General features: G+C 42.6%; 2 protein-coding genes and 1 non-coding gene across 12 annotated transcripts in view; 2 read left to right on the top strand and 1 right to left on the bottom strand.

The window, feature by feature from the left end:
- The window catches only part of NUDT5 (nudix hydrolase 5), a 38,085-nt gene extending 25,686 nt beyond the window's left edge, over positions 1-12,399 (bottom strand). For 2 of the 7 annotated variants that reach the window (XM_014463849.2, XM_023761964.1), the window contains exons 1-2: positions 12,047-12,203; positions 1,064-1,171 (exon numbers count right to left, since the gene is read on the bottom strand). In XM_014463849.2, the coding sequence (XP_014319335.1) occupies positions 1,064-1,126 (63 nt within the window). In that variant the 5' untranslated portion in view covers positions 1,127-1,171; positions 12,047-12,203. Of the gene's footprint in view, positions 1-1,063; positions 1,172-11,182; positions 11,363-12,042; positions 12,204-12,228 lie in introns of those variants that run through there. The other 5 variants (XM_023761960.1, XM_023761961.1, XM_006098209.3 and 2 more) reach the window with 5 other exon arrangements.
- Positions 12,323-27,253, top strand: part of CDC123 (cell division cycle 123) — a 71,550-nt gene continuing 56,619 nt past the window's right edge. For 2 of the 4 annotated variants that reach the window (XM_023761959.1, XM_006098212.3), the window contains exons 1-2: positions 12,464-12,592; positions 22,506-22,577. In XM_023761959.1, coding sequence (XP_023617727.1) covers positions 12,519-12,592; positions 22,506-22,577 — 146 coding nt within the window. In that variant the 5' untranslated portion in view covers positions 12,464-12,518. Of the gene's footprint in view, positions 12,593-22,505; positions 22,578-27,253 lie in introns of all 4 variants that reach the window. The other 2 variants (XM_006098210.2, XM_006098211.3) reach the window with 2 other exon arrangements.
- Positions 14,491-14,594, top strand: LOC111827824. The gene has a single exon (XR_002831544.1). It is a non-coding gene; the product is annotated as a U6 spliceosomal RNA (small nuclear RNA).

Below are 27,253 nucleotides of genomic sequence, written 5' to 3'. Positions count from 1 at the left end.
CTGGAACTCACCAGACTACATGGAGAGATTTTTACATCAAAAAGAATTGCTAGCCCTGACTGGTTTGGCTCAGTGGATAGAGTGTCGGCCTGCGGACTGAGGGGTTCCAGGTTCAATTCCAGTTAAGGGCATGTACCTTGGTTGCGGGCGCATCCCCAGTAGGTGGTGTGCAGGAGGCAGCTGATGGATGTTTCTCTCTCATCTATGTTTCTAACTCTCTATCCCTCTCCCTTCCTCTCTGTAAAAAATCATAAAATATATTTAAAAAAAAAAAGAGAATTGCTAAACGGTGTCAAGATCAGAGTTCCAAGATGAAGGATTTAAAATTTATCCATTGCAACGGTTCCTATAGGGAGAGACTTTTTAAAATCTAAACTGAGTAGCATACAGGACATACATTTGTTCTGGAATTTAGACTACAACTAAAAAGTTAGGTTTTTATTGTCCTTATACATATTGAGACCATAAACAGGTAATTAAGATGTGATACCTAAGTATGAAATGTCTAAGCCCTAAAACTCACATCCGGTTTATTGTTCTACCCAGAGAAACTTTTTTTTTTATTTTTATATTTTATTGATTTTTTTTACAGAGAGGAAGGGAGAGGGATAGAGAGTTAGAAACATCGATGAGAGAGAAACATCAATCAGTTGCCTCCTGCACACCCCCTACTGGGGATGTGCCCGCAACCAAGGTACATGCCCTTGACTGGAATCGAACCTGGGACCTTTCAGTCTGCAGGCCGATGCTCTATCCACTGAGCCAAACCGGTTACGGCAACCCAGAGAAACTTTTAGTAAAAATTGAGAAGTTTTGTACCAACAGCCAACGTCCACTTTTAAATAGTCTCAATTTCACTAATACATAGAATTAAGAGGGATATGCCACTGCTCTCACACAAGAGCACAATGTCCCTGTGTCATAAAAAGGGAACAGGAATAATGTTTAAAACCTGTCTTTAAGAATTAAAAAAAAATAACTTGAAACAACAAATAGTCCATGCATTTCTTTGCAAATTAGTTTTATGTGGGGAGGGGAAAAGTAAGTGAAAAACAATTTATACCTCCTCTGAAATAGTAAACTGTTTGGTTTTTCCAGAAGAATCCACTGGTTCTTGGTTTTCCATGTTCAAACTAGTCAGTCTTTCCAGTTCTTAGGCAAGAGGTTGACACTGCAAGAGAATGAGATATGTTTAGGCTACGTTTATTTTTCTGAATTAAACATCTGTTGATAAGCCACTCGTCAAAGTACTTAAATGGAAAAAACTAATTTATCATCAAAGCTTCTTTTCTCATCCGAGGATCTGGGAGAACTGTCCTAGGTGGAAAAGTAAAGAGGCCCCAGAGTAGGGGTGGGGAACCTTTTTTCTGCCAAGGGCCACTTAGATATTTATACCATCATTCTCGGGCCCTACAACATATCAACTTAAAAATGAGCCTGCTATATTTGGTAAAACATTTAATGATTTTGGGCTGGATGTTCCCCACCCCTACCCTTAGAGCATCCAGGGAAGAACTTAAAGCCATCCCAGTCAGGTCCAGTCCACAGCAGCCAAGTTCCTCTGGGCATGTACTAGGACACCTTAGATAACATTTTTAGATTTTCTGACTTTACATTTAATAGATATTCCAAGGGGACAGTACAAAGATGGTATAGTATTCCCCATGCTACCCCTCAAGTATTGTCCTTTATCAACCCTTTATAGCTAAACATCAAGAGTTGTATGGGCTGTGGTACATCTACACAATGGAATACTATGCTGCTGTAAAAAAGAAGGAATTTTTACCATTTGCAACAGCATGGACGGAACTGGAGAGCATTATGCTAAGTGAAATAATCCAGTCAATGAAAGAAAAATACCACATGATCTCACTCATTTATAGATAATAAAGACCCTTATAAACTGATGAACAAAAATAGATACAGAGGCAGAACAGCATCGAACAGACTGTCAAACTACAGTGGGAAGACCGGAGGGGCGGCGGGGAGGGGGGGAGAAGAGATCAACCAAAGGACTTATATGCATGCATATAAGCATAACCAATGGACACAGACACTAGGGGTTAGGGGAGGCCGGGGGAAGGTCAAGGGGGAAAAAAAAGGAGACATATGTACTACTCTTTGTAATATTTTAAGCAATAAAACAAAATTAAAAAAAAGATTTGTATGGGTTGGCTATTTCTATCTTCTATTTAATTTTTTTTACTTGTGGTAAATGGATATACCATGTTAATAATTTTTAAAATGTACAGTTCAGTGATATTCAATACATTTACATTATTGTGACCCATTCACTTTAAAGTTTTAATGTGCAAAGTTGCAGTTAACTAGGACTACAAGATCTGTGATGAGAAGAGCAGTCCCTTCCCATTTGTTTTTACTACTCTTTCCTCTATCCTGGCTAAATTCCCTCATTTTTTTGTACCCTGAATGTCTGGACATGTTTTTTTCGATATGAGTTGATTGATAATCTGGCTATATATAGAATTACTAGAGGCCCAATGCACGAAAATCATGCAGGGGGGCGGGGGGAGGGTCCCTCAGCCTGGCCTGCACCCTCTCAAAATCTGGGACTGCTGGCTCCTAACCACTTGCCTGCCTGCCTGATTGCCCCTAACCCCTCTGCCTCAGCCCCCGCCCCCACAGCTTCATCAGGAAGGACGTCCAGAAGGTCGTTTGGCTGTCCGGTCTAATTAGCATATTACACTTTTATTATTATACATGCACTGAAAATAATTTTCTAGCAGAAATAGGCAGGTGGTGCTCAGTTGTTTTGCTTCTGGTGTTGCTGTTAGAAAATCTGAAGCCATTCTGATTCCTGATCCTTTTTCTTTGAGACCTGCTTTCTTGCTCTGCAAACTTAGTTATTCATGTCTTCATGTTGATGTTACTGTGTTGGGCACTCAGTTTCAATCTGGAAACTTCAGACGCACATTCTTGATGGGGAACTTTTCTTGAATTATTTCACCAATAACCCCCTACCCCCATCTTCTCTGCTTTCTCAGGAACTGAAATTTAGCTATTGGACTTCCTGAATTCATCCTGTCTTGTCTTTTTCATTCCTATTTTCTGTTTCCTTGTTATTTTATTTACATTTCTCAATGGCACTTCCAACCCTTCACTGCTTTTAAGTTCCATAGTTCCCTACCTACCCCACCTCCCAACTTTAGCTCTAGAGAAAATACAGACATTAAGAATTATTACCTCTCTTACTGTCTTAGAGGAAAAAAACTGGCTTTGCTCTACATTTCTCCTGGGAATTAAAGTAATAATTAAACTACCTATCACATCTTCAATATTTACCTCAGACAGCAAGTTTCCCCCACCCTAAAACACAACCAGCAAAACAGAAACAATCAACCTTCTCATAACCCTGTTTTCTCCTCCAAACTTGTCAGACTTCTTGAAAGAACAGATAAAACTATCTTTACTCTATCTTTACACAATCTATTTCCCTAACTATATCTACCCATCATTCCCAAGCTAGAAATATAAGTATCTTCAATCCCCTATTTTTCTTTACCAACCATAACTTATCCAATGCAAATCCTAAAAATTCTAGCTCTAACATCCCCACCATCACTACTCCCACTTAGGATGAAATAATTTTCAAAACTATCTCCTAGACACTAGATTTTCCTTTACATTGTCCAACTTTCAACACTGCTCACAGCTATGTTGCTATAAAAACTCCCTAAAATCACTGCTGAATAAGTAAAGGAAGGAATAAAATGAATCTGGCTGGATAGTCTAGAGAGTCATTCTGTTCCTAAGAATTAGGTTAGTGTGGGGCCTGCTTAGACTTGTTCAATTATTCCTCATCTACTTGTTTTTATTTGACTAAGTTAGTTAAACTCAACTTCAAAATTATCTTGGCACAAAGTTAAATGACTCACACTGCCTGTTTTCAAAACTTACTGTAAAAGTAATCAAGATGGTATGGGTACTACCATAATGCTAGACATATATATTGATGGAATAGAACCTGGGAGTCCAGGTTTATGCTCTTTTGATTATCAACAAGAATGCCAAGACAATTCAGTGGGGGAAAGAATAGTCTTTACAACAAATTGTTCTGGGACTAGAAATGCACATAAGAATGAAAATGAGCCTCTATGTATACCATATAGAAAAATTAACTCAAAATGGGCCAAAGACCTAAATCTAAGAGCTAAAACTATAGAACTCTTAAAAGAAAATATAAGTGTAAATCTTCATAATCTTGGATTAGGCAGTGGTCTCTTAGATATGACACCTAAAGCCCAAAGCAACCAAAGAAAAGAGATAAATTGGGACTTCATCAAAATTAAAAATTTTTGTGCTTTGAAAGATACTATCAACATAGTAAAAAGATAATCCACAGAACTCTGATAGGAGACTGTATCTGAAATATGTAAAAAACTTTTATAACAATATTTTAAAGACAACCTAATTGAAAACAGGCAAAGGATCTGAATATACATTTCTCCAAAGAAAACCTACAAATGGCCAATAAGCACATGAAAATATGTTAAAAATCGGTGGCCATCAAGGAAAGGCAAATCAAAACTACAATGAGATAACACTTCACCCCCCACTACAATGATTATTATAAAAGACAGATAATAACAAGTGTTAGTGAGAATATGGAGAAGCCAGTACCCTCATACATACACTGCTGGTAGGGATGTAAAATGGTGCAGGCACTCAGAAAAACAGCCTGAGTTCTTCAAAAGTTTAACCAGAGTTCCCACATGACCAAGTAATTTCACTCCTAGGTATATAACCAAGAAAAATGAAACATGCTCACACAAAAACTTATACAGAAATGTTCATGAAAGTATTATTCCTAATAGCCCCAAAGTGGAAATAACTAAATGTCTTATCAATTAATGAATGGGTAAATAAAGTATGGTGTTCCTTACAATGGAATATTATTCAGCCATAAAAAGGAATAAAGTTATCACACATGCTACAACATGGATGAACCTTGAAAACATCTATGCTAAGTGAAAGAAGGCAGACACAAAAGGCCAAATATTGTGATTCTATTTACATGAAATATCCAGAATAGGCAAATCCATAGAGACAGAAGGCAGATTAGTGATTGCCAAGGGACTGGGGGAAGGAAGGAGGGAATAGGGAGTGACTGCCTATGGGTATCGTGTTCCTTTTGGATGAAAATGTTCTGGAATTAAATATGGTGATAGTGGCACAATCTTGTTAATATACTAAAAACCACTGAATTTTAGTTTAAGGTGAATTTTATGGTGTGTGAACTACATCTCAATTAACACTCACTAACTTTGCATTCTTAAAATATCTAACAGGCAAATGTTCAGGATAGCTGGGTTGCTGAAGGTCACACTGGGTCCAAAGATTGACAAAGCTAGCACGCTAGTCAAGGAATTCTGCCTTGAACTCAGCAGGCTAGTGAAGCAAGGCATTGCTGTACCAAGCAACCACTTTACTCTCCTCTGGGTGTATATTTTGCCTGATGTGCAACATGTATTTCTGTTGTAAAATCAAATGTATTTCTGCTGTATTAAAATGTTATCAACATTGTTGCTTGCCAGTTATGGGTAAACCTAGAAATTCAATTTTTAATAAGGACTTTGGCAAAGAAGCAAATTTTGAGGCCTTAGGTAAGAAAAGATGACTATATGCTAAATAAAAACCACTTAATGATGAGAGAAAGATATGTCTATACATCTTCACACTCATTTAAATTGTGAAGAAGTATGCACAACTAATTAATATTCATAACCAATTGAATATCTTAGGCAACTTGGCTAAAGCAGCTTGTGGCAGAGCCACTGAAAGTGAGAGAACATCCTTAGTGTTAGGAATACAGTGGTGGACAGAGCAAAGGCCCTGCCCTGCAGGAGTTTACCTTCTGGTGGGGAGAAAAAGTGAGGAACAATATACATAATTTCTGTCGGGTGACTAAGTTTTATAGAGAAAGATTAAGAAAGAAAAGGAGAGTGAAAAAGATGGCGGGGGGGAGGGGGGTTTGCTAATGTATAGAGCAGTGGTTCTTAACCTTCCTAATGCTGCGACCCTTTAATACAGTTCCTCATGTTGTGGTGACCCCCAACCATAAAATTATTTTCGTTGCTACTTCATAACTATAATTTTGCTACTGTTATGAATTGTAATGTAAATATCTGATATGCAGGATGTATTTTCATTGTTACAAATTGAACATACCCAGGGGAGTGGGCCTAAGCCGCAGTCTGGCCTCCCTCTGCAGGAGGTGACCAGGCTGATCAAGGGAAGACGCCGCCCCCATCACCCCACTGCTGCTGCCACTGCCGGCCGCGGCAGCTGCGAGGCCTGAGCCCTGGGCCTCACAGCTGTCGGGGCTCACAGTTGCCTGAGCCCACGGTTGCCGTGAGCCCATGGCTGCCTGAGCCCCGGGCCTCGCAGCCGCTGTGGCTTTGTCCGGACGGACATCCGGAAGATGTCTGCCCTAATTAGCATATTATCCTTTTATTAGTATAGATAGCATCCCTCAGATTTTTTAAGCGATTGTGATCACCAAAAAGGTGAAGAAGTGTTATTCTGAAGGATAGTTCTGCATCTGCTCATTTACCCAAGTTAGTTAAACTGAAATTACAAAAGCCTTTAATCAAAACAGTAGCCCTAGCCAGTTTGGCTCAGTGAATAAAGCGTCGGCCTGCAGACCCAAGGGTCCAGAATTCGATTCCAGTCAAGGGCACATATCTTCGTTGTAGGCTCCTCCCCGGCCTGGGCCCTGGTCAGGGCACGTGCAGGAGGCCACCAATCGATGTGTTTCTCTCACATCGATATTTCTCTCTAAAAATATCATGGAAAAGTATCCTCTAGTGAGGATAAAAAAAAAATAAGTCTGGGTCGGCAAATGTAGCTACGAAGTTGTTTCAGACAGATTGTATTAAAAATATTTAAGCTAGAATGTAGAGACCTAAAAGACAAAAAAAAACACAACAAGCTACAGACATAAATTACCCGATTATGGGTAAACCTAGAAATTCAAAAGGGAAAAATGTGGCAAGCAGGGCTGGGCCTCTCTAAGGTAATTACTTTAATACAATCAGCACCAAGGGGAAACAGTATTCTGTTGCAATCTATTGACAGTATGAATAATTAAAAATGTGATTAAAGAGTGACTTCAAAAGTATATTCTGCCTGGCCAGTGTGGCTCAGTGGTTGAGTGTTGTCCTATGAACCAGGAGGTGGTGGTTGATTCCTGGTCGGGACACATGCCTGGGTTGTGGGCTGGATTCCCAGTAGAGGGAGTGCCAGAGGCAGCCAATCAATGACTCTCGCCCACTCCCTTCCTCTCTGAAATCAATAAAAATATATTCTTAAAAAATGTATATACTGTACTGATTTCCAGAATGTTCAGGATTATAAGAGCATCTCAGAAGTATTACAGAAACAGAAAAAATTATTTTTAGCACCATTTCTAAATGGGGGACTAGTCACTAGAAGTAACATGTTGCAGAAACAAATGAGGTTTCCATTCCATGCCTCACACTCCTGTCTTCATTACTGAGACAGAGCAGCTTTCCTAAGCTGTCGCAAGGTTATGTTGAGATTTAAAAGTAAAGTTTAACTTGAATCTTATCCACTTCATTAGCCAGAATTTAAGGTCATCTGCATTTTGCTCTGTTATACTTAAAATACTCATGTACATAATGTTAAATGCTCTGTTTTTGTTTTTTTTTAAATATATTTCTTATTGATTTCAGAGAGGAAGGGAGAGACAGAAACATCAATAATGAGAATTATTGATCAACTGCTTCCTGCACACCCCACACTGGGGATCAAGCCCACAACCCGGGCATGTGCCCTGACCGGGAATCAAACTATGACCTCCTAGTTCATAGGTCAATGCTCAACCATTGAGCCACACTGGCTGGGCAATGCTTTACTGTTTTAATTCACATAAGCCATTTTAACTGTTTGGTTTGAACAGTGAAGGTCTATGGTATGTCAAATGTTATGATTTTTTCAGGGCACAAAAACTGTAGTGAGGGAAAATGCTACAGGATTTAGAATTCTTGTACAGTGGAACCTCAAACTTTGAGCATGGGCAGTTGAAAATGTTTGAGTATATATTAAGCGCAAATTGACTGCTATTTTTGTCCTTGGGAATCTTAACAGTTTAGCAAACAACCACAGGGGAAAATGTCTGCTGTAGAGATAATGCAATAGCAGGGTACTTTAAATGAAGGGCAAATACATCCACTTGGGAGGTGGGGGAAATTGTAGACTTTTAAAAGGCTACTTACCACTAAAAGGCAGGTTGATATTGAGATTTGCAGACCAAGAGGCAGGGAAAGCATTCCAAGGAAAAGGAACCACCATGAACAAAGCAGAGACATCATCTGGGGCAAGCCCTGTGGTTCTCAAGCTTTCCTTCCCTAACCCCTCAAAAACAACAAAAAACAAAAACCCAAAACAAAACAAACCCCACATATAATGGATAACACATTTCCAACGGCTGGATTTGGCTGAATGCTTGCCCTGTTCTCCCAAATTTGCAGGCAAATAAAGCATCCAACAACCTGTTAAAATTTTTTAACTACCACAGCTTAGCCTTTTTTTTTTTTTTTTTAAAGAAAGGGTTTATAAGACCAATTTTACACACACACACAAAAAAAGACTTTTTGGGGTATGGAATTTAAACCACCCCAGCATGGATAGGTCGGAGAGACAATATGTCTGTCTTCTCCCTGGGGTTTTGCAAGCATTTTTATAGATCAGGTAGGAGAAAAAAAGGTATTTAAGCCATTCTGAAAGGATTTATATTACTAGTAGCTATAGACAAAGAGAATGGACAATGGTAAGAGGGGCTAATTCCAGGATGTGCAAGAGTCTGAAAGGAAGTGTGGGCTCCTAAGGATTGGGAAGTTCATGTGCAAATAAGTGGAGGCTCCTGGATTTCTGCAGTACCTGGCTGCAATCCTTTTAGATAATCCAGAAATAGCCACCTGGAAATTAATTCTAAATTCCAACAGATATACAGGAATGTGAGCAATCTTTTGTGAGAGCTGTTCCACAGCTGTTTTGTCTCTTTCTCTCACTCTGTGGAAGCTGTAATTTTAATTTAGAACATCTCAGAATTTTTTTGGTAAAATCCTAACTGGCAGGCTAGACTCTTGTTGCTGCTCTTGGAGTTAGCTTTACAGTTCTCTACTGAAGGGAGGAAGATAAGTGATTACTTTTTAACAAACTTGAGTATTTTACTATTAGTAAAAACAGTTGGACAGTGGAAGTTAAGACTCAAGAAGTTAAACTGAGAATCTCAAAAGCCAGGCTGTGATATTTGGACTCAGGCTCATTAGTTTTATTCAAATTATTACCATTCTTGAATCTCAATTTGCAACTTGCTGAGGTTGCAAAATGAAGCAAAAATCTCAACATGAAATTATATGTTGGCTAATCTTTCCCTGGTGAAAGTTAAATATTATGAACACCATTTATTTTCAGCCAAATAATAGACATAGGAGCTCAAATCGTAAGCAAAGCATCTGATTGACAAATGAAGGTCAGGCAGTTAGTCACTGGGTAGAGAAATCAACAAGGCACTATGAAAGAAATTAACTGGGAGAGGATCAGTGTTTGCAAAAGTAACTTTATGATTGTGTGTTAAAGTCAAACGTTTATCAAATGCTTGGACATGTCTAAGATGCCACTACATTCTTTCAGATAATTGCATAGAAGTGATTATAATGAACAGAGACTCAATTAGTATAGTTCTATTTGATAGTTTTGGTTATAATCATAAGACTAAAATTTAGGGCTTTTTATAGGTAGTATTTTGATTAATCCTTATTTTGTATAGTTTATGGTAAGATTTTTGGACATCAAATAGATTCACTTTAAGCGAGCTTTTCTTTGCTGATGATTATCCTCAGATAAATGAAGACTTCCTGTACTTAATAAGTACAGGAATGATGGAAAGGCACTGAAAGTTTGTGTGTGTGTGTGTGTGTGTGTTTGGCAGGGGTGGAGGTTAAGCTGAGTAAAAGTGAACTGGCTGTTAATTACCCTTGGGAAGTTTAATGGGTTACAGGAAAGAAACTTTTGGAATAGCAGAGGTCTAGGGTGGTAGCCGTCAAAAGAAAAGATTGACTTCCTTGAAGATGAGCCTTTATTACTTTTCCTAAAACAGTTTCTGTGGAAGGGGTCTCCAAAGCTCATTCTAAGATGATCTTAAAGGACATTGGGATATCAGAAGAAGAAAGGGGTGGTGCACTGTTCAAATTTGGACTCACTAAGTTTAAGATTTTGGCTAGATTTCCAAGTGGAGGAAACCAGCAGGTAGTTGGAAATATTAACATAGAAGGATCAGTCATGTTATGGATTCAGAGAAAATGTCTTTTTCCCCCATTATTTAATCTGTAATTGCACAATAACACCCAATCATTTGGCTAAAGATGTTTTTTTGACATGCATGAGAAAAAGCAACTATTTCCATTGTTGTAAAGGTTTTATTGAAGAAACTTAATGAATATAAACACTTTATGGCTAAGTAAAGACAAACACTGTGGCTAAAAAATAGTGAAAGTGAATTTTGCTGAATCCATTAAAAATACTGGAGTATCTGTTTGGAGTGTCAATGTATTTGAAGCTGGTTAAATGTGTAACAAGTTATATTAAATCGGTTGTAATACTAAAGTCACTGAACAAACCTCCACACTAAAGTTTCCTGGGCTATTACTGTATTACTCCTTCCAGAGTGACTATGTTTTGGGTTTCTTCCTCCTATACATCTATTAATTCCTATTTTCAAGAGAAAATACCTTACCCAAATTCACCAGTGCTAACATTTCCTTCGCTGTAACCTATTGATTCCTAGGTTAATCCCAACAATATTTGAGTGACTGCCCCACCTGGCATGAGGTTACTATTGGTCTGGTACCATTCTCCGAACATATGTGGAATATTGCTTCTTTTTCCCCTTCAAAACAGAAAGGACTGCATGATCGTGGATCTCAGAATTACTTAGGAACCACTACCGCTGCCCTCTCCCTTAACAAACACTGCAACATTATAACCTATGTACCTCTGCTTTGAAACTATATCTTTAAAGGAAAAGAGCCTGCAACATTTTTGAGAAAAACAAAACATGAAACAAATGCATATCCCCGAGCGGAATAATTTCCAACTCCAGGCAGGCAGAGGACCTAGTAATTACTCTAATGAATACCTTTTAGAGAGGCCTGCAGTCGGCTCTTCCTTTTCCAATTTAAAACTGCTTAGATGGAGCAGTCAGGTGTGAAGTTTTTAAGGAGACCTCTAACAGGCGCGTCTTTAGGCACAGGTGCCTGGGGTAAGCCCAAGGCGAGTCAAGGGCCAGGTTTCTCAGCAGCTAGTCCTTTCTTTCGTTCTTTAAAAGAAACAAAAGTGAACTTCCTTCATAGTCTATTTTCTGGGCGCTACTGGATACCCCGTTCCGGAAGGAGTAGGGAAAATAGATGATAGGGTGACGGGGAGGGAGGAGGCAAAGGAATGACATTGGAAGTTAGACCAGGATTCTGCCAGTCCTATTATCCCGGCATGGCACGGACACTGACGGAACCAGGCTTCTCCTGCTGTTTTTGCGGGGCTGGTGTAAATGAACCCGACGCTCACAGGAGAAACCTCTCTCCTTCCCTGTTTTCCAAACGTACCTCTCCTCTTATACTCCCAAGTCTCCCTCCCTAGGGCCGCACAGATGGGGTTCTTGCCTAATCTCTCCTAACTCCCCTCACGAAAGAAGCGGGGTCACTCCCCTCCTCTCTGCAGATGCTTCAACCACCGCACGCAAATCAATATTTAACTGTGATATTCCTGACTTCTCTACACCGGACAGCCCACGCTCTTCTACTGCGGCCCGCGGATCCCCCTAGGAACGTGGCCCTCCTTTCCGCGCCTCCGCGGCCGCCGCCCCTCGCTGCCCAGGACGCGAGCCTGTGCACGAGCCGCAGCGGCGCCGGGAGAGGCGCGCGTGGCTGCCCGCACGCTCCAGGAGAGCGCCCGCCCTCTCCCCCCACAGGTCTACTACGTGACTGGCCCGCGCCCAGTTACCTACTCCAAGGTGGGGGGGGTGAAGGGAAGGAAGACGAAAGAAGATGCACGAGTCCGAGGCTGCAGTCTCCAGGGAAGCCGGTGCCACCGCATGAGACGTAGCCGCGCTCGCAGTTATGAGGATACGCACGCGCGCCCTCCCGGCACCCGTCCAACCCACGCCGGGACGGAGCCTTAGCCGATTACCTTCCGGGGCAGTGCGCCTCTAGGAGGGAAGCGGGCGGGCACTTCTGAAAGTCTCCTAACTCTTCCGGGACGCCTCTCGGGGAGCGGACTCGGGTGTTTGTGTGCGTGTGCAAGCGCGCTCTGAAAGTACGCCCCACAATTCTCCCCCTCTGCTCCCTTCCCTGCCACTTCCTCCTTGCTGTAGGGACCGGAAGAGTTCTTGAGCCAAAATAGCTCGGCGGGCACTTCCGGGGCTGGAGAAGTAGGTTCCGGGAGGTGCTGGACGCAGAGGCAGCAGCGGCGGCTGGAGGATGAAGAAGGAGCAGGTGCTGCACTGTCAGTTCTCCGCGTGGTACCCACTCTTCCGAAATATCACCATCAAGAGGTAACTCAGGAGGGGCCTACTCCGGGACCATGGCAAAAGGAAATTGCGACATTTGGGGCAAATTCTATATCCATAAAAAAATGCCTAAGTAAAAAATGCAGGCCTTTGTGGGATGGGAGCGCCAAAGCCGAGATTTCGACTTCCTAGTGATATTTCAGGTGGGGAGATTAATGAAGTCGATCCGTATTTGCTGTGCGTTCTGTTGCGGGTCAGAGAGTGTGCCAGAAGGTTATGTCACGGCTCAGAGAAGGTCAGAGGCTGGTGAGTAGTGGATTAAGCCAGTTTAGGCTTGTGAGTTCACCGTCATTGTATTTAGAATTACCAGAGAGGGGAGGAGATCAGGAGAACTGGGTAGTCCCGGCGTTGCCACTGACTAACCCAATTATATTGTGAAGCTCCAATGTGACAGTGTAGATGGAAAGCGTTAGTATAGTTACATATTCTTAGGAATGCTTGTACCGCAAGAGGAAGCTATCTGGAAAAGCTGTGGAACAATATTTGTTTTCTAGTTCTCCACCCTACAATCAAGGAATCCATCCCTATTTTGCAGGGCAAGCATAGGATTAACTGTTTCATCCTTCACCCAGGAAATTCAAGTATTGTAGGCAAGACAGCTAGGAGAATATCCCCAAATGTTCAAAAGCAATCATACCATCTGGAGCAAGATGCAAGGGTAGGTTTTCATTCACTAAGAGGCATAGAGCAAAGAACTGCATGTCCATGGATAGCATTTTCTGTTCTTTGCCCGGTCCTCCGTTAGGCCTAGTTTCCAGTTATTTAGATATCAACTGTCCCTTGCTTTTCATTCTGTCCTCTTAGTGCAGAGAGTGTGAATGCAGAGAGGGAAACTGTTTTGAAATCCTGAGGGATTGAAAGAGCATAAAGAGATTATTCAAGACAATTCTTTTCCATCCTCTTATTCATACATAGAATCAGCTTCCAATTACTCATGGTGTAATGGAGGTTAGAGTAGCTCAAAGGAGGATGACCTTTGCATTTGAAGAAGGTCAAAGTCACACCGAAACAAAAGGAAGAGCTTCAACAGCAGCAGTGGACATTACCTCCTATCCTAGAAGTAATTTTTCTATATGATATGCCAATCTTTCATTACCTTGCATAATTGAAATAGGCTGTGGGTCTGAGGTAATGATAGAGTTATTTGTTTTGGGTCGCTACGATATAAGGTATGTTTGTGAACTTGTCAGACATTTCACACTGAGTTCGCTTAAAACGGGCATTTACTTTCTGTGCAGTTCTTTTGCAACCTCTGGTGTACTTTTTCTTTGCCTTCAGCAGTAAAATATAATGGTTAAGAATTGGACTCTGGAGTCAGGGCCATCTGCCTGGCTTTGAATTTTGGTTCCACCAACATCTTGAGCAAAGTGTGTAATCTAAGTCCTATCTGGGAAATTGAGACAGTAACAGCCTTATCATGGGAATTAAATGAGATAAAGCATTTAGGATGCTTGCCACTGTTTCTGGCATATAGTAACCAAATTTGCTGCATGTTGTTACATTTTGGATTTTTTATTTAATCAAAGCTCAATTGAAGCAAAGTAATTTTAGTTTACTTAAAATGTGCAACATTCACATGAAGCTGAGAGTGAGAAGTAAACCAAGAGGTGGGATTTTCTGAACAGTCAAAAACTAAACTGTGCTTCCTGAAACCATCCTTTACTCTCTTTAAACTCTTCAGTGTAGTCCCTCATGTGGTGAGATCACTGAACCTAACATGTGGCAGGATACCCCTCCACAACTCAGGCCAGTCGGGTGGAATTGTTGGCTTTGCCATTGCCATTGTCAGCTTTAATGCTGAGAGACTATATTATATTCTGTTTTTTTACTCAGCATTATTATTTAGGGTCAGGGGTGATTATGCACTTAAGAATGGAAGTACAGTGCTCGCTTCTGCACATATACTAAAATTGGAACGATACAGAGAAGATTAGAATGGCCCCTGCACAAGGATGACACGCAAATTTGTGAAGCGTTCCATATTTTTTGAAAAAAAGAAAGAAAGAATAGAAGTACATTTTTTGGTAAGTTCTAGAACTTTGACTCAGGCTTATGAACAATTAGCTAGAGGACTTCAGGCCATCCACTTTACCTTTCTTTCTTCCTTCTAACATGAAAGTTATAGTAATCTTATAAAGGCCCCTTCTACCTCTAAAATTTTATTAGAGTAACTTGTCTGTATATATATAACTCTATCAGCCTGGTGGTGTAGGTACTTTGTCATTTAAGTCTTTTACATCTGCCAGTTAAGCCCATTGGATTCTTGCCTGCATAATAGATTTCAATGACCAATTTAAGCTCTTCTCTGACAGCCTTATGTGTAAAGCGTGCCTGGCAATGACTTGTTCTATGGCTTCAGTCTTTCAGGCATGATTCCCTTTTCCTCTGAGTTTTGATAGCATTTGGTACATCTTGGCCCGGCATTTACCATATTGTACTGTGATTTTTTCCCTTTTATATCTTTCTCCCTCATAGGCTTTGCATTCTTTTTATTTTTTATTTTTATTGACTTTAGAGAGAGAAGAAGGGAAGGGAGAAAGAGAAACATTGATGTGAGAGAGAAACATAGATCTGTTGCCTTCCATATGTGCCCCTACCAGGGATCAAACCCACAACCTGGGTATGTGCCCTGATCGGTAATTGAACCCACAGTCCTTTGGTGCACAGAACGAAGCTCCAACCAAATGAGTCACACTGGCCAGGGCAGGCTTTGCATTCTTAATGGAATCACCTTGGTATCCTCCTTGACTTACATGATATAATGCAAGATAAATCATAAGGATGAGTTTAGAAATGACTGCAGAACTCAGTGACTCATGAGAACTAGAATCCAACTTGATATCATCTAATAGAGGTAAGAGTTGTAGACCCTCCAAATAGGAAGAATATGCAAATAATTTATAATAGAATCAAACAGTAAATAGATGTTTTGAATCTAATCAAGGGATGATAAAACTTGGAGGGAAAGCCCATATTCAAATCAGACTTGAGAATTAGTGTACTAAAAAACAAATGACATGGACTCTAAAATCATGGATTTGGGGACTGAGAGACTTTATTGACATAAAAGAGGACTCTGTCTGCTCTCACTGTGGTCAGGAAAATCACCCTAGATGTCTAGGAGCTGGCATTCCTGCCAACATTTCTGTCTCAGGCCCCTGATAAGATAAACTTCATATTCTCTTGGAAAGGTGGTCTCTAATTCTCTTGGGATGACATTGTTACTTTAGTGGGTATCTTTAACCCTAGGAAGAACTAGAATTAAACAGAGGTGATGAAATAATTCAAACTTAAGAATTTTGTCTTTTTTTCTAAGTTTATTTAATATCTTTAAAATTTTGCCATTTTGAGGATAATTAGCACCTACCCTATATAATAGAGAGCTAATATGCTAATTAGACTGGACAGCCGAACAACCTTCTGGATGTCCTTCCGGATGACCTCCTGGACGAAGCTGGGGCTGCGAGGGTCAGCCAAGGCAGCTGGGGCTGCGAGGGTCAGCCAAGGCAGCTGGGGCTGCGAGGGCCGGCCGGGGCTGCGAGGACTGGCTGGGGCAGCCATGGCTGCGAGGGCAGAGCCCCTTGCGTGAATTTTGTGTATTGGGCTTCTAGTATATATATAAAAGCCTAAGTGACTGTTATGACTGGATGACCAGCTGGTAGCTATGACATGCACTGACCACCTGAGGGCAAACGCTCAACCTAGGAGCTTCCCCCTGGTGGTCAGTGCACTCCCACAGCCAACTTTCTGCGGCTGGCCAACCTCCCACGGTTCCTCCTCCCACCCCCATCAGCCCCTATTGCTGGCCAGTCCAAGGGACCTCACTGGTGCACGAATTCGTACACCGGGCCTCTATTCTATACTAATAAAAGTCCAGGCATCACAACCGGAACGACCAGAGACCAGACCACCATGGCCCCTCACAGGTCTGGCCCCGCCCCCAAGCAAGTGGTTAGGGGCAATCAGGCAGGCAGGAAGAGTGGTTAGGGGTGATCAGGTAGGCAGGCCAATGGTTAGGGGCGATCAGGTAGGCAGATGGCCCCTTGCAGGGCTGGCCCCGCCCCCCAGCAAAGAAGGAGGGAGGCCCAGGCCAGCCAAGCCATCGCACCCCAGACTGTTGCCTGCAGAGGGAGGCCACCGGTGGCAGCGGAGGGGGGGCAGCACTGCACAGATGGCAAGCAGTGGCAGTGGTGGGGGTGGGGCCAGCTGCCTGCAGCTGGGGGAAGGAAAGTCCTGCTAGGTCCTGATCTCAAGCCAGGCCTAGCGACCCTACCCGAGGGGTCCCGGATTATGAGAGGGTGCAGGCCGGGCTGAGAGACCCCCCCTGAGTGCACGAATTTTCATGTACTGGGCCTCTAGTCCTAATATATAAAGAGCCAGGGTCCATCATGACCTAAATGACCAGATGGATGACTGAACACCAGGCTAGGGAGCTGAGGGAGCGGGAACTGTGGGCCCCCGGCTGCCCGTGGTGCGGCGGCGGAAGAGGGAGCTGTGGGCCCAAATGACCAAAGGACCAGTCTGGCTCTCACGGTGTGGCGGGGCAGGGCCTCAGAGGCTGTGGAGCCTCACAGGGCAGGGGCTGTGAGCACGGAGCTTCACAGGGTGGCTGAGGCCGAGGAGCCTTGCGGGGCGGGGGCTGTTAGCGTGGAGCTTCCTGGGGTGGCTGAGGCGGAGGAGCATCGCGGGGCAGGAGCAGCAAGCGTGGAGCGTCGTGGGGTGGTGGAGGCGGGGTGGGGGCTGTAAGCATGGAGCTTCGCGGGGCTGTTGAGGTGGAAGAGCATCACGGGGCGTGGACGGCTGAGGCCAAGGAGCCTCGCGGGGCGGAGTCTGTGCGCGTGGAGGTTCACAGGGCAGGGGCCACGGAGGTGGAGGAGCGATGCTGGGCGTTAGACACGGCCCTGATTGCAGCTAGGCCTAGGGACCCTAACCGTGCACGATTTAATCGTGCGCTTGGACCTCTAGTATATATAAAACAGGTTAGCCTTGTGGTTCCAATTTAAATTGTGTAATTGGTTTACAATGGTGATATGTTAAACTATATAAGAAAAATAGTTAAGTTTTTAAATAATATCAGAATGTTTTCAAGAACCTTAGATTCACTATACTTACAGGTTAATTTGCTGGCTTCATAAGAGTTAAATACCTGGGGAGGCTTATTTAGATAGTTGACATATAGGGGTGGATAAAAGTAGGTTTACAGTTATGAGTATATAAAACACAGTTTATTCTTGTACTAGAGGCCCAGTGCACGAATTCGTGCACCAGTGGGGTCCCTCGGCCTGGCCTGCGGGATCAGGTCAAAACCTGCTCTCTGACATCCCCGAGGGGTCCTGGATTGCCAGAGGGTGCAGGCCAGGCCGAGGGACCCCACTGGTGAACGATTGAGGCCAGGGAGGGATGCAGGAGGTTGGCCAGCCGGGGAGGGGCCGTGGGAGGGCTCCAGGGCATGTCCGGCCCATCTTGTTCAGTCCCGATCAGCCGGACCCCAGCAGCAAGCTAACCTACCAGTCTGAGCGTGTCTGCCCCCTGGTGGCCAGTGCACATAATAGCGACTGGTCGACCAGTGGACTGTCTGCCCCCTGGTGGTCAGTGCACATCATAGCAAGTGGTTGAGCAGCCTTAGCATATCCTATCTAATAAAAGAGAAAGATGCAAATTGACCGTGGCCCCGAACGCTTCCCATTGGCTAATCAGGGAGATATGTAAATTAACTGCCAACCAAGATGGCGGCCGGCAGCCAGACACCTGAAGTGAACAGGAGGCTTGCTTGCTCCAGTGACGGAGGAAGCCAAGGTTCCCCGCCTGCTGCTGCCGGCCTCTGAGCTGCAACTCTAAGAAACATTATTGCTAATATAGAAGGTAAACATTCCCCAGAAACCTGCTTTCAGCCAGCCAGGCTTCAGCCAGCAGGATCGCAACAGTGTTACAAGTATAGAACCCAAACAAACCCAGATCCCTGCTTTCAGCGGCGGAGGTCTCACAGCTGGAGCCGAGCCTTAGAGCTAAAACCGGCTCCATAGACAGCCATAGAAGGTAAATAAATCCCAGAATAAGAAAAAAAGGAGAGGTTGGGAGCCTCAGTTGCCCGCCAGCCTGAAAACAGCCATCATCCTCTCACCCAGACTTGCCTGGCACCCCAGTGGGGTCGCCCACCCTGAAGGGGGTGTGACCAGCTGCAAACAGCCATCATCCCCTCACCCAGACTGGCCAGGCACCCCAGTGGGGACCCCCACCCTGAAGCAACAAGATGGCGGCTAATTTGCATACTGAAGGCGGGCGGCAGCGGGCAAGGGCAAGGCTGTTCGCGGTCCGGGACCCGGATCTATGACCCTGCTGGGCGGGGGGCAGTGCTTGAGGCTGTCCGCAGTCCAGGACCCGGATCCGTGACCTGGCGGGCGGCGGGGAGCGCTTGAGGCTGTCGGCGGTCTGGGACCCGGATCCATGTCCTGGCGGGCGGGGGGCAGCGCTTGAGGCTGTCCGTGGTCCCGGGACCCGGATCTGTGACCCTGCCGGGCGGGGGGCAGTGCTTGGGGCTGTCCGCGGTCCCGGGACCCGGATCTGTGACCCTTCCGGGTGGGGGGCAGTGCTTGAGGCTGTCCACAGGACCAAGACACGGATCTGTGATCCTGCCGGGCGGGGAGCAGTGCTTGAGGCTGTCCACGGGACCAAGACACGGATCTGTGACCCTGCGGATCAGCCGGGGTTGGGCAGGGCAGGACTCCTGGCTTCCGCCCAGCCCCAGTCACTCTGGGCAGGTGAGCAGCACAGAGAGCCTCTAGACAGGGGAGGCAGGCCAGCGGAGGGCGGCCTGTACTCCCCACATGGCGGTGGTGACAGCTGTGAGTGCGCAAAGCGGAGCCTGCAGGCTGAGCTGAAGTAGCGCCTGCAGGCCATCAGCGCCCAGGGGTGGCTGCGCAAGATCCGCCTCTGGCCCAGAAGGTGCAGGATCCCAGGGACAGCCACCGTGGCGGGCCAGACTGACGTCCTCCTGGCCGCACCACGGGGGTTTGCGGATCTGCAAAGCCAGAGGCCTCAGGTGTGCACATCCCCCCTGGCATGCGAACATCCCCCAGCACACTGTCACCCTCCCGCGCCTGCAACAGTTGCAAACCAAGGCATGCACAAGTTCCCCCCGCCTCTCCACCGCACTTTCATCAACCCGGCATGCCTAACACCCCCACAGGATGTGCACACATTCCCTCTGATGCACTCACATCCTTTGGAGAGTGTCTGGGTGTTCTGGGTGCTGAGGGTGGGTGCCTGTGAGATGACAGTGAGAGGGCGGAGTGGTGATGCCCTGTTCCCACGGAGGCCAGTGCAGCTATGAGATCACCTCTGGGGTGTTAATGCAGGTGCTGAGGCAGGAGCAGGTGCAGACAGACACACCTGGTGGGCGCGGGCGGCTCTCGCTGAGGTGCCTTCGGTCAGCGTTCAAGATCAAGAACCCAGAGGCGGAGAGGAATTCCGTCCTCTCAGTGAAACAGTGGGATAGTCAGGGCGACTGTAGAGGAGGAATGTGCACTTTGGGTGCCAGCACCCATGAGCGAAGGCTGCCCTGACTGAGCCTCACTTGCTTGTGGCCTAGCTCACTCCTGCCGGGCAGCGGGTGACAGGACGTGCTTTTCCGAATTAATGAGAGAAAACATTGATTCTCCTGCTGCCCACGAAGGTGGAAAGTGAAGTGGGGAGACATGTGGGGAGTGAGCAAGGTTCCCTGTCTGGGGGTTCCAAATCTGCTGTTGATTTCTTTCACTGCTGACTAGAGATATACAGGGTGTCCCCCCAAAATGTATACACACTTTGAATACCTACTAATTCCAATGGTTTTAAGCATGAGAAAGAAACAACAATGGAGCTGTTATCTGTTAAAAGTGTGGGCACAAACAGGTAGTTGGACATTCCCTGGGGGGTCTCAGATTGGAGAGGGTGAAGGCCAGACTGAGGGGCCCCTTTCCCCCCCACCCCCCACCCCAGTGCACGAATTTCGTGCACTGGGCTACTAGTCATTAACATATTATGCTGTGATTGGTTGAACAGCTGACCGGTCAACCGGACACTTAGCATATTAGACTTATTATATAGGATTATATAGGATTGCTTATTTATTTATTTGTTTGCTTACTTTTTAATCCTCACCCAAGGAGTGAGGACATTTTTTCCATTGATTTTTAGAGGGAATGGAAGGGAGGAGGAAGGGGAAGAGACACAGCGATTGGTTGCATTCCACTCTCGACCCGACCAGGGCCTGGGATTGAACCTGCAACCAAGGTACATGCCCTTGATTGGGAGTCCAACCCGCAACCCTTTGGTCCAAGAGCCCATGCTCTAACCACTGAAGAACCCGGCCAGGGCTGTATTATTTATTTATCAACTATTATATTATTTATTTGTATTACAACTGTAAACCTACTTTGCCCACCCCTGTATTTAAAAAGAAAATGAAATACAGACAGTCCTCGGGTTACATCGGACTCGATGTACATCGTTTCGTGGTTACGTCACTATCTCCCATTTATTTATTAAAAAAAAAAAAGTTCCGTCATTTCGACGTATGTACATATGTGCTTTATGTTTTTTATTATTTATTTACCACAAGTAAAGGTCAGGAATTGTTATCTGTCTTTTAAATTTTTTTTACTGTTTCACTTCATTACTGCTGCGTATGTGCTCCATGTGAGTGACGTAGGTGCTTATGTAGGTGGGTTCTGACTTACGGCGAAAATCGCGTTATGTGGCGCTGAAGGAACGGATCTCCGACGTAACCCGAGTACCTACTGTATATATTTTTGTAATAGAGTTACATTTTTTAAAGCAACCTTTAAGTTTCAGAGGCTCACTTGAAATTGGTTAAAATTTAGCAGGTTTATAAATACATTAATAAGATTTGTTCATTGAACCTTTTTTATAAAAGCCTGAAGAGCTAGGCTTTTGAATGTGAAATTGTAACTTTGATAAATCAGATACTAATTTTTAAAACTGAAGTAGTCCATGACATAATTTTTTCTTTGCACAAAAACCATTGTAATGTGCCAAAAATTATTCTGTAAATAAATGAAGTGTATTATAAGTTCCGATATTCTATTGACTTTCTGAAAGTAAGCAGGACATAATCTTGTTTACTATATATATATATATATATATATATATATGCCTTATGATCAAAGTAATAACATTAACTGTAGGTATCCAGCAGGATTTTTTTTGTGATTTATTATTACCGAAGAAAAAACAAATGATCCCATGAGTTTTTTAATTGACTTCAAGTATGGCTTTGCCATCCTTAGTTATGATGACCTGAACAAATGAAACTAAAGGATGGCCAGTTAAAGAGCTTTATTGCTCCAGTGATCACTTAAGTAGGATGCCACAAAAGCATCCACACATCACATGTATTCTTAGGCTTATGTGCTCATTGCCAGCCAAAGAACCGTTTCCAGAAGCTTAAGTCCACTTCTGGCCTCTCTCCTAGAAGGTGGCCAGATGCTGTTCCTTTTCTGATTTGTTTGCTGTACTTCCCGTGTTGTGTTGCTGCAATTATCTCTTGTCTCTAATTCCCTAGAGGCATATAATCATTGTACTCACGAAGAATTCTTTTGGGTTTGTTGCTTTCATACTGTGATTTCAGTTTGCTTCTTTGGATTTGGCTGACTTTTGTCTTTATCACAAAGATAATTGTAGTAACTTTATGAACCTAATTTAGCTTACCAAAATATTTATTCACATTCTAATTTCTAGTCTGCCGCCACCAAATGTACATCATTAACATTTTCCACTTCATAGTTGTATAATGGGAACAAGTAATTTAAAAATTGAGTTTGGAAATTTTTTCTTTCTGCTTATGGTTGGCCTTTTTAAATAATGCCTTTTTTGGTATATGCATTTTTATTTTTTTTAGTGTCATTCTTCCACTTCCTCAGAATGTGAAGGATTATTTACTTGATGATGGAACTCTGGTGGTTTCAGGAAGGTAAAGTATATCAGAAACCATTTTTAATACTTTTATCATTTAGGAATGTTGTACTGATTAAATCTCAGCCATTGCCATATAAAATGCACCCTTCTCTCCCCCTTTTTTCTAGCTAAAATTATGTGTTGATTTTGATCCTTTGTTTTTTTGTCAATGCTCAATTAATAAGATTCTCAAAATTGGGTACTTCTCTAATAATTACTGTTTATGAAAATGGGCAGTTCCTTCCTCTCTGCCTTTCGGAAATGGGGATGGGGAGGACTGGTGGTGGGGCAGAGAGGGCATGTTATTACCCTTTGGGATTCTTCACTTATTTTAAGATAAGAGATTCATTGTTCATTGCAAACAGAAAGTTTTACTAGGGTGTATCATTTTTAAGTAGTTAGCCTTTTGTTTTCCATAGTTAACCCACCATGACTCCACCTCAATGCTTCTCTGTTCATGTAGTTCCTCTAATTGTAAAAGGAAGAAGTTACCATGCTTTAGTCTTTTTAGTGTAAACTTGAAGAAGTTTAAGTATTATACAATTTAATGATGTTCCATGTGTTCATTCAGGTCTCTGCTCAGAAATCATGTTATCTTAGTGCTCATCCCTCACTATCCTTTCTATAGTAGCCTAATACTAACCCTTGCTGGATCTTTTTTTTTTTTTTTTTAGAATTGTAGGTTGGAAATAATTTTCCCTTAGAATTATTAAAAGTTTTGTTTTATTGTACTCAAATACACATAACATAAAATTTACTATAATTATTTTAAAGTGTACAGTTCATTGGTGTTAAGTACATTTTATTGTTGTGCAACCATCACCACCACCCATCTCCAGAACGTTTTTCATCATGTAAAACTGATAGTTCTCTGTGCCTTAGATTTCTCTTCTGTGAATGGGCGACTGATGTCAGAGAAGTAACCTCATAGGGTTGTGGCAGAGATAAAAACCGATACTATGTAAAATGTTTAGCCCAATGCCTAGTATATTGTATGTTCTTAAGAAATACTGACTGCTCTTGTTAGCATTAATTTTAGTCTGATCATTAAACAAACACGCCAGTAAATATATGTGAAAATTGTGGTAAGTGCTGTGGAGGAAACGGGGAGGCCACTGAAATATTAAGTTACTGGGGGTGGGAGTGGGGCTGAGGGTTGCAGGGAGGGTCAGGGAATTCCCTGAAGAAGTAATTTATGAGCCTCTGAGAAAGGAAGTTTGGGTAGAAGGTAGTCAGTTGAGTGGTGGAGGGAAGAATCTTCCAGGTTGAGGGAATAGCATTAAGGAGGGCTCTGAGGTGCAAAAGATATTCACCTGCAGGAAACTAATAAGAGAGGGTCAGGTGGTGGGAGTCTCAGTTGCTGAAATGGGAGTGATGGTTAGGGTTCAGGTTGAGGTATGTGTGTGGGAGTTATGTTAAAGATCCTAGAATTTATTGAGAACTCGGGTATTGAGTTCTTTGAGCAAGAAAGTGACTTTGGCAGATTTCATTTTGTGAACAATGACTGGTTACTGTGTGGAACTTGAAGACCAGTTAGGAACCTGATACTGCATTAGACCAAGTGAGAGCTGATAGTGGCTTGATCTAAGAGGGTTACATTGAAGTGGAGAGAAGTGAATGGATTTGACTTTCACTTCTTGCAACCTTCAGAACTCAGTGATGGAGAAGGAAGTGGCAAGAATTTTTGTTTGAACAACTAACTTGATGAATGAGATGTCATTTGCTCAGACTGAGAAAAGCAGTGTTTTTTGAGCCTTTGATTTGAAAAATGTAGTAATTTTATTATTTTTTATTTTCAAAAAATATTTTTATTGACTTTACAGAGAGGAAGGGAGAAGGATAGAGAGTTAGAAACATCAATGAGAGAGAAACATCTATCAGCTGCCTCCTACACACCCCTTACTGGGGATTGAGCCTGCAACCAAGGTACATGCACTTGACTGGAATTGAACCCAGGACTCTTCAATCCATGGGCCGATGCTCTATCCACTGAGCCAAACCAGTTAGGGCAAAAATGTAGTAATATTAGATTGTATTACTTTTATAGTTAAAAACTTGAAAATTAGCCCTGGCCAGTGTTGTTCAGTGGTTAGGGTGTCAGCCCATGCATCAAAGGGTCGAGGGTTCGATTTCCGGTCAAGGGCACGTACTGGGTTGCAGGTTCTGATCCCTGGCCCTGGTTGGGGTGCATGCAGGAGGCAACTAATCGATGTTCACATCAATGTTCCTCTCTCTTTCTCTCTCTCTCTCTCTCTTCCTCTCCCCCCCTCTTTTTTCCCTCTCTCCCTCCCTCTCCCTCTCATTCTCCCTAAAGATCAATGTAAAAAATATTCTTGGATGAGGATTAATAACAAATTTGAAAGTTATAGGTATAATTTATATGAGGTACGTTTACAGTAAAATACACAGATCTTGAATGTATAATTTGATGAGTTTTGATAAATATATACAACTGTTTCACCACCACTCCGTTGAAAATATTGACCATTTCCATTCCCCAGAAAGTCCCTTGTATCTCTTTTTGGTCTTTCCTGCCTACCTCCATTTTCCCACCCAGGCAAACACTGGTCTGATTTTTATCTCCATAGCTTAGTTTTGTCAGTTCTAGAACTTCATATAAATGGAATCATAGTATTTTTGTGTGTCTCTGGCTTCTTTCTTTGTATTTTTTGTTAATCCTTACCCAAGGATATTTTTCCATTGATTTTTAGGGAGAGTGGAAGAGAGAGGGAAAGATAGAGAGAAACATCGATTGGTTGTCTCCTGCATGGGAGGAGCCTGCAACTGGAGTCCATAAACTTGACTAGAATTGAACCTGGGACCTTTGGTCCGCAGGCAGACGCTTTATCCATTCAGCCAAATCAGCTAGGGCTGGCTTCTTTAATTCAATATAATGCTTTTGAGATTCATCTAAGTTGTGTTTTATCACTGAGTAGCTTTTTTCAAACATGTCTTTTTAAAACTCTGTTTGTGTTTTGCATGTGGGCTTAGGTATGTATCCCTCTCAGTATGTTCCTTGCTATACTAATCTTTTTTATCTCCCTGAGTTCAGATAGTAATTGTTTTTTGAATGAGTGTGTGTGTTTAAAGTATTATTTATAGAAGACCACAGCTGCATCTTTTCCTATATGAACATTTTAGCTCCATTATATGAAATATATCCCTGAATCAAGGGATATAGTGTATAGCAAGTATGTCAAACTCAAAGACTAACACGGGCCAAATAAACAAGGTTTAAGTTTATGTGGGCCGCAAAAAAACACAAACTTCAATTTTCATAGAAACGTAGGTTTATTTAGAAAAGTATAGTATAAAAAAAAGAACAAGAGCAATGATAAAATTAATGTTTTCTTCCTGACACTTGGCATCTCTTCTCCGCTAGTATCTTTCCTACTTCAGGGAAAATCTTGTTCACAGTGATTACTTTCAAAACTGACCCAAGGTGAATGTCAGTAATTTTGGATCTGACAGGAGACTTATTTCCTTTCATAATTGTAAATAACTGCTAACACCGTTATATTGGCATGGCTGCAGAAATATTCATTGTGGGCTGTGAGTTTGACATACTTGGTGTATAGTTACAAATAAACTGGTGTTAATGAACTAGAATTATTGAATAGTCTTTTTATTGTGAGTAGGCCAGTAAGTTATTTCTAGATATTGAGATATATTCATTAGGCATCTTTTTCTTCTTTTTCTTTTAAGCATAGACTGGGAATGTGTATGACTTAACTTTTTTTTATGTAAGATTAATTCTGAAACATGGAAAGGAGTAGCAAAATGAATGCTTAGAATTATATCATTTGTAAAATATGCCCCTAACTTTATTTTTTAATTATAGAAGTAATACTTGTCATTGTAGTAAACTTGACAACTGCATAGAAGAATGAAGGAGCAGAGAAAAATCACCCATAATTCCACTTTCTGAAAACAAATACTGTTCAAATTTTGGCACATTTTTTTTCTAGTCTTTTTAAATACACTTTATAGCCTAAGTGGTGGGCGTGCTACATACTATATAGTTTCATATTACTTTTTTCATTGACCACCATAGCATAAATTTTCTCTGTGCTTTAAAAATGGCATTATTTCTAACAACTGCAAGATTTTCATGTATAGGCATTTGCTGTAATTGACCTAATTTCATAGTTGTTGGATATTTAGGTCATTTACAACTTTTCCTTACTGAAAAATAATTCTTCAACAAACATTTTTGGCCCTAGCAGTTTTGGCTCAGTGGATAGCGTGTTGGCCTGCTGGGTTTGATTGTGGTCAAGGGCACATGCCTAGGTTGCAAGCTTGATTCCCAGTAGGGGGCATGCAGGAGGCAGCTGATCAATGATTCTCTCTGATCATTGATGTTTCTATCTCTCTCTCCCTCCCCCTCTGAAATCAATAAAAATATATTAAAACAAAAAACAAAAAAACACAAACATTTTTGTATAAAACATTGTTTGCATTTACGATTATTTCTGTACATTAAGAATCCTAGACTCTAATTATAGATCTAAGGTTATAAAAATGTTTAAGACTCTTGACCAGTATAGCCCAATAGCTTTCACTGTTGTACCAGTTTATGCTCTTAACTCTAGTGTAGTAGAGTGCCTTGTTCCAGAAAGTAAAATTCCTAATTGAATGCTTTCCTCTAAGCTTCCAAGTTATTTGTTACATAGAAAATAAAAGGCAGAAAAA

This window comes from Myotis lucifugus, unplaced genomic scaffold, assembly GCF_000147115.1.
Source record: "Myotis lucifugus unplaced genomic scaffold, Myoluc2.0 scaffold_223, whole genome shotgun sequence".
Taxonomy (NCBI): domain Eukaryota; kingdom Metazoa; phylum Chordata; class Mammalia; order Chiroptera; family Vespertilionidae; genus Myotis; species Myotis lucifugus.
This window is presented reverse-complemented; position numbering and strand designations above follow the sequence as displayed.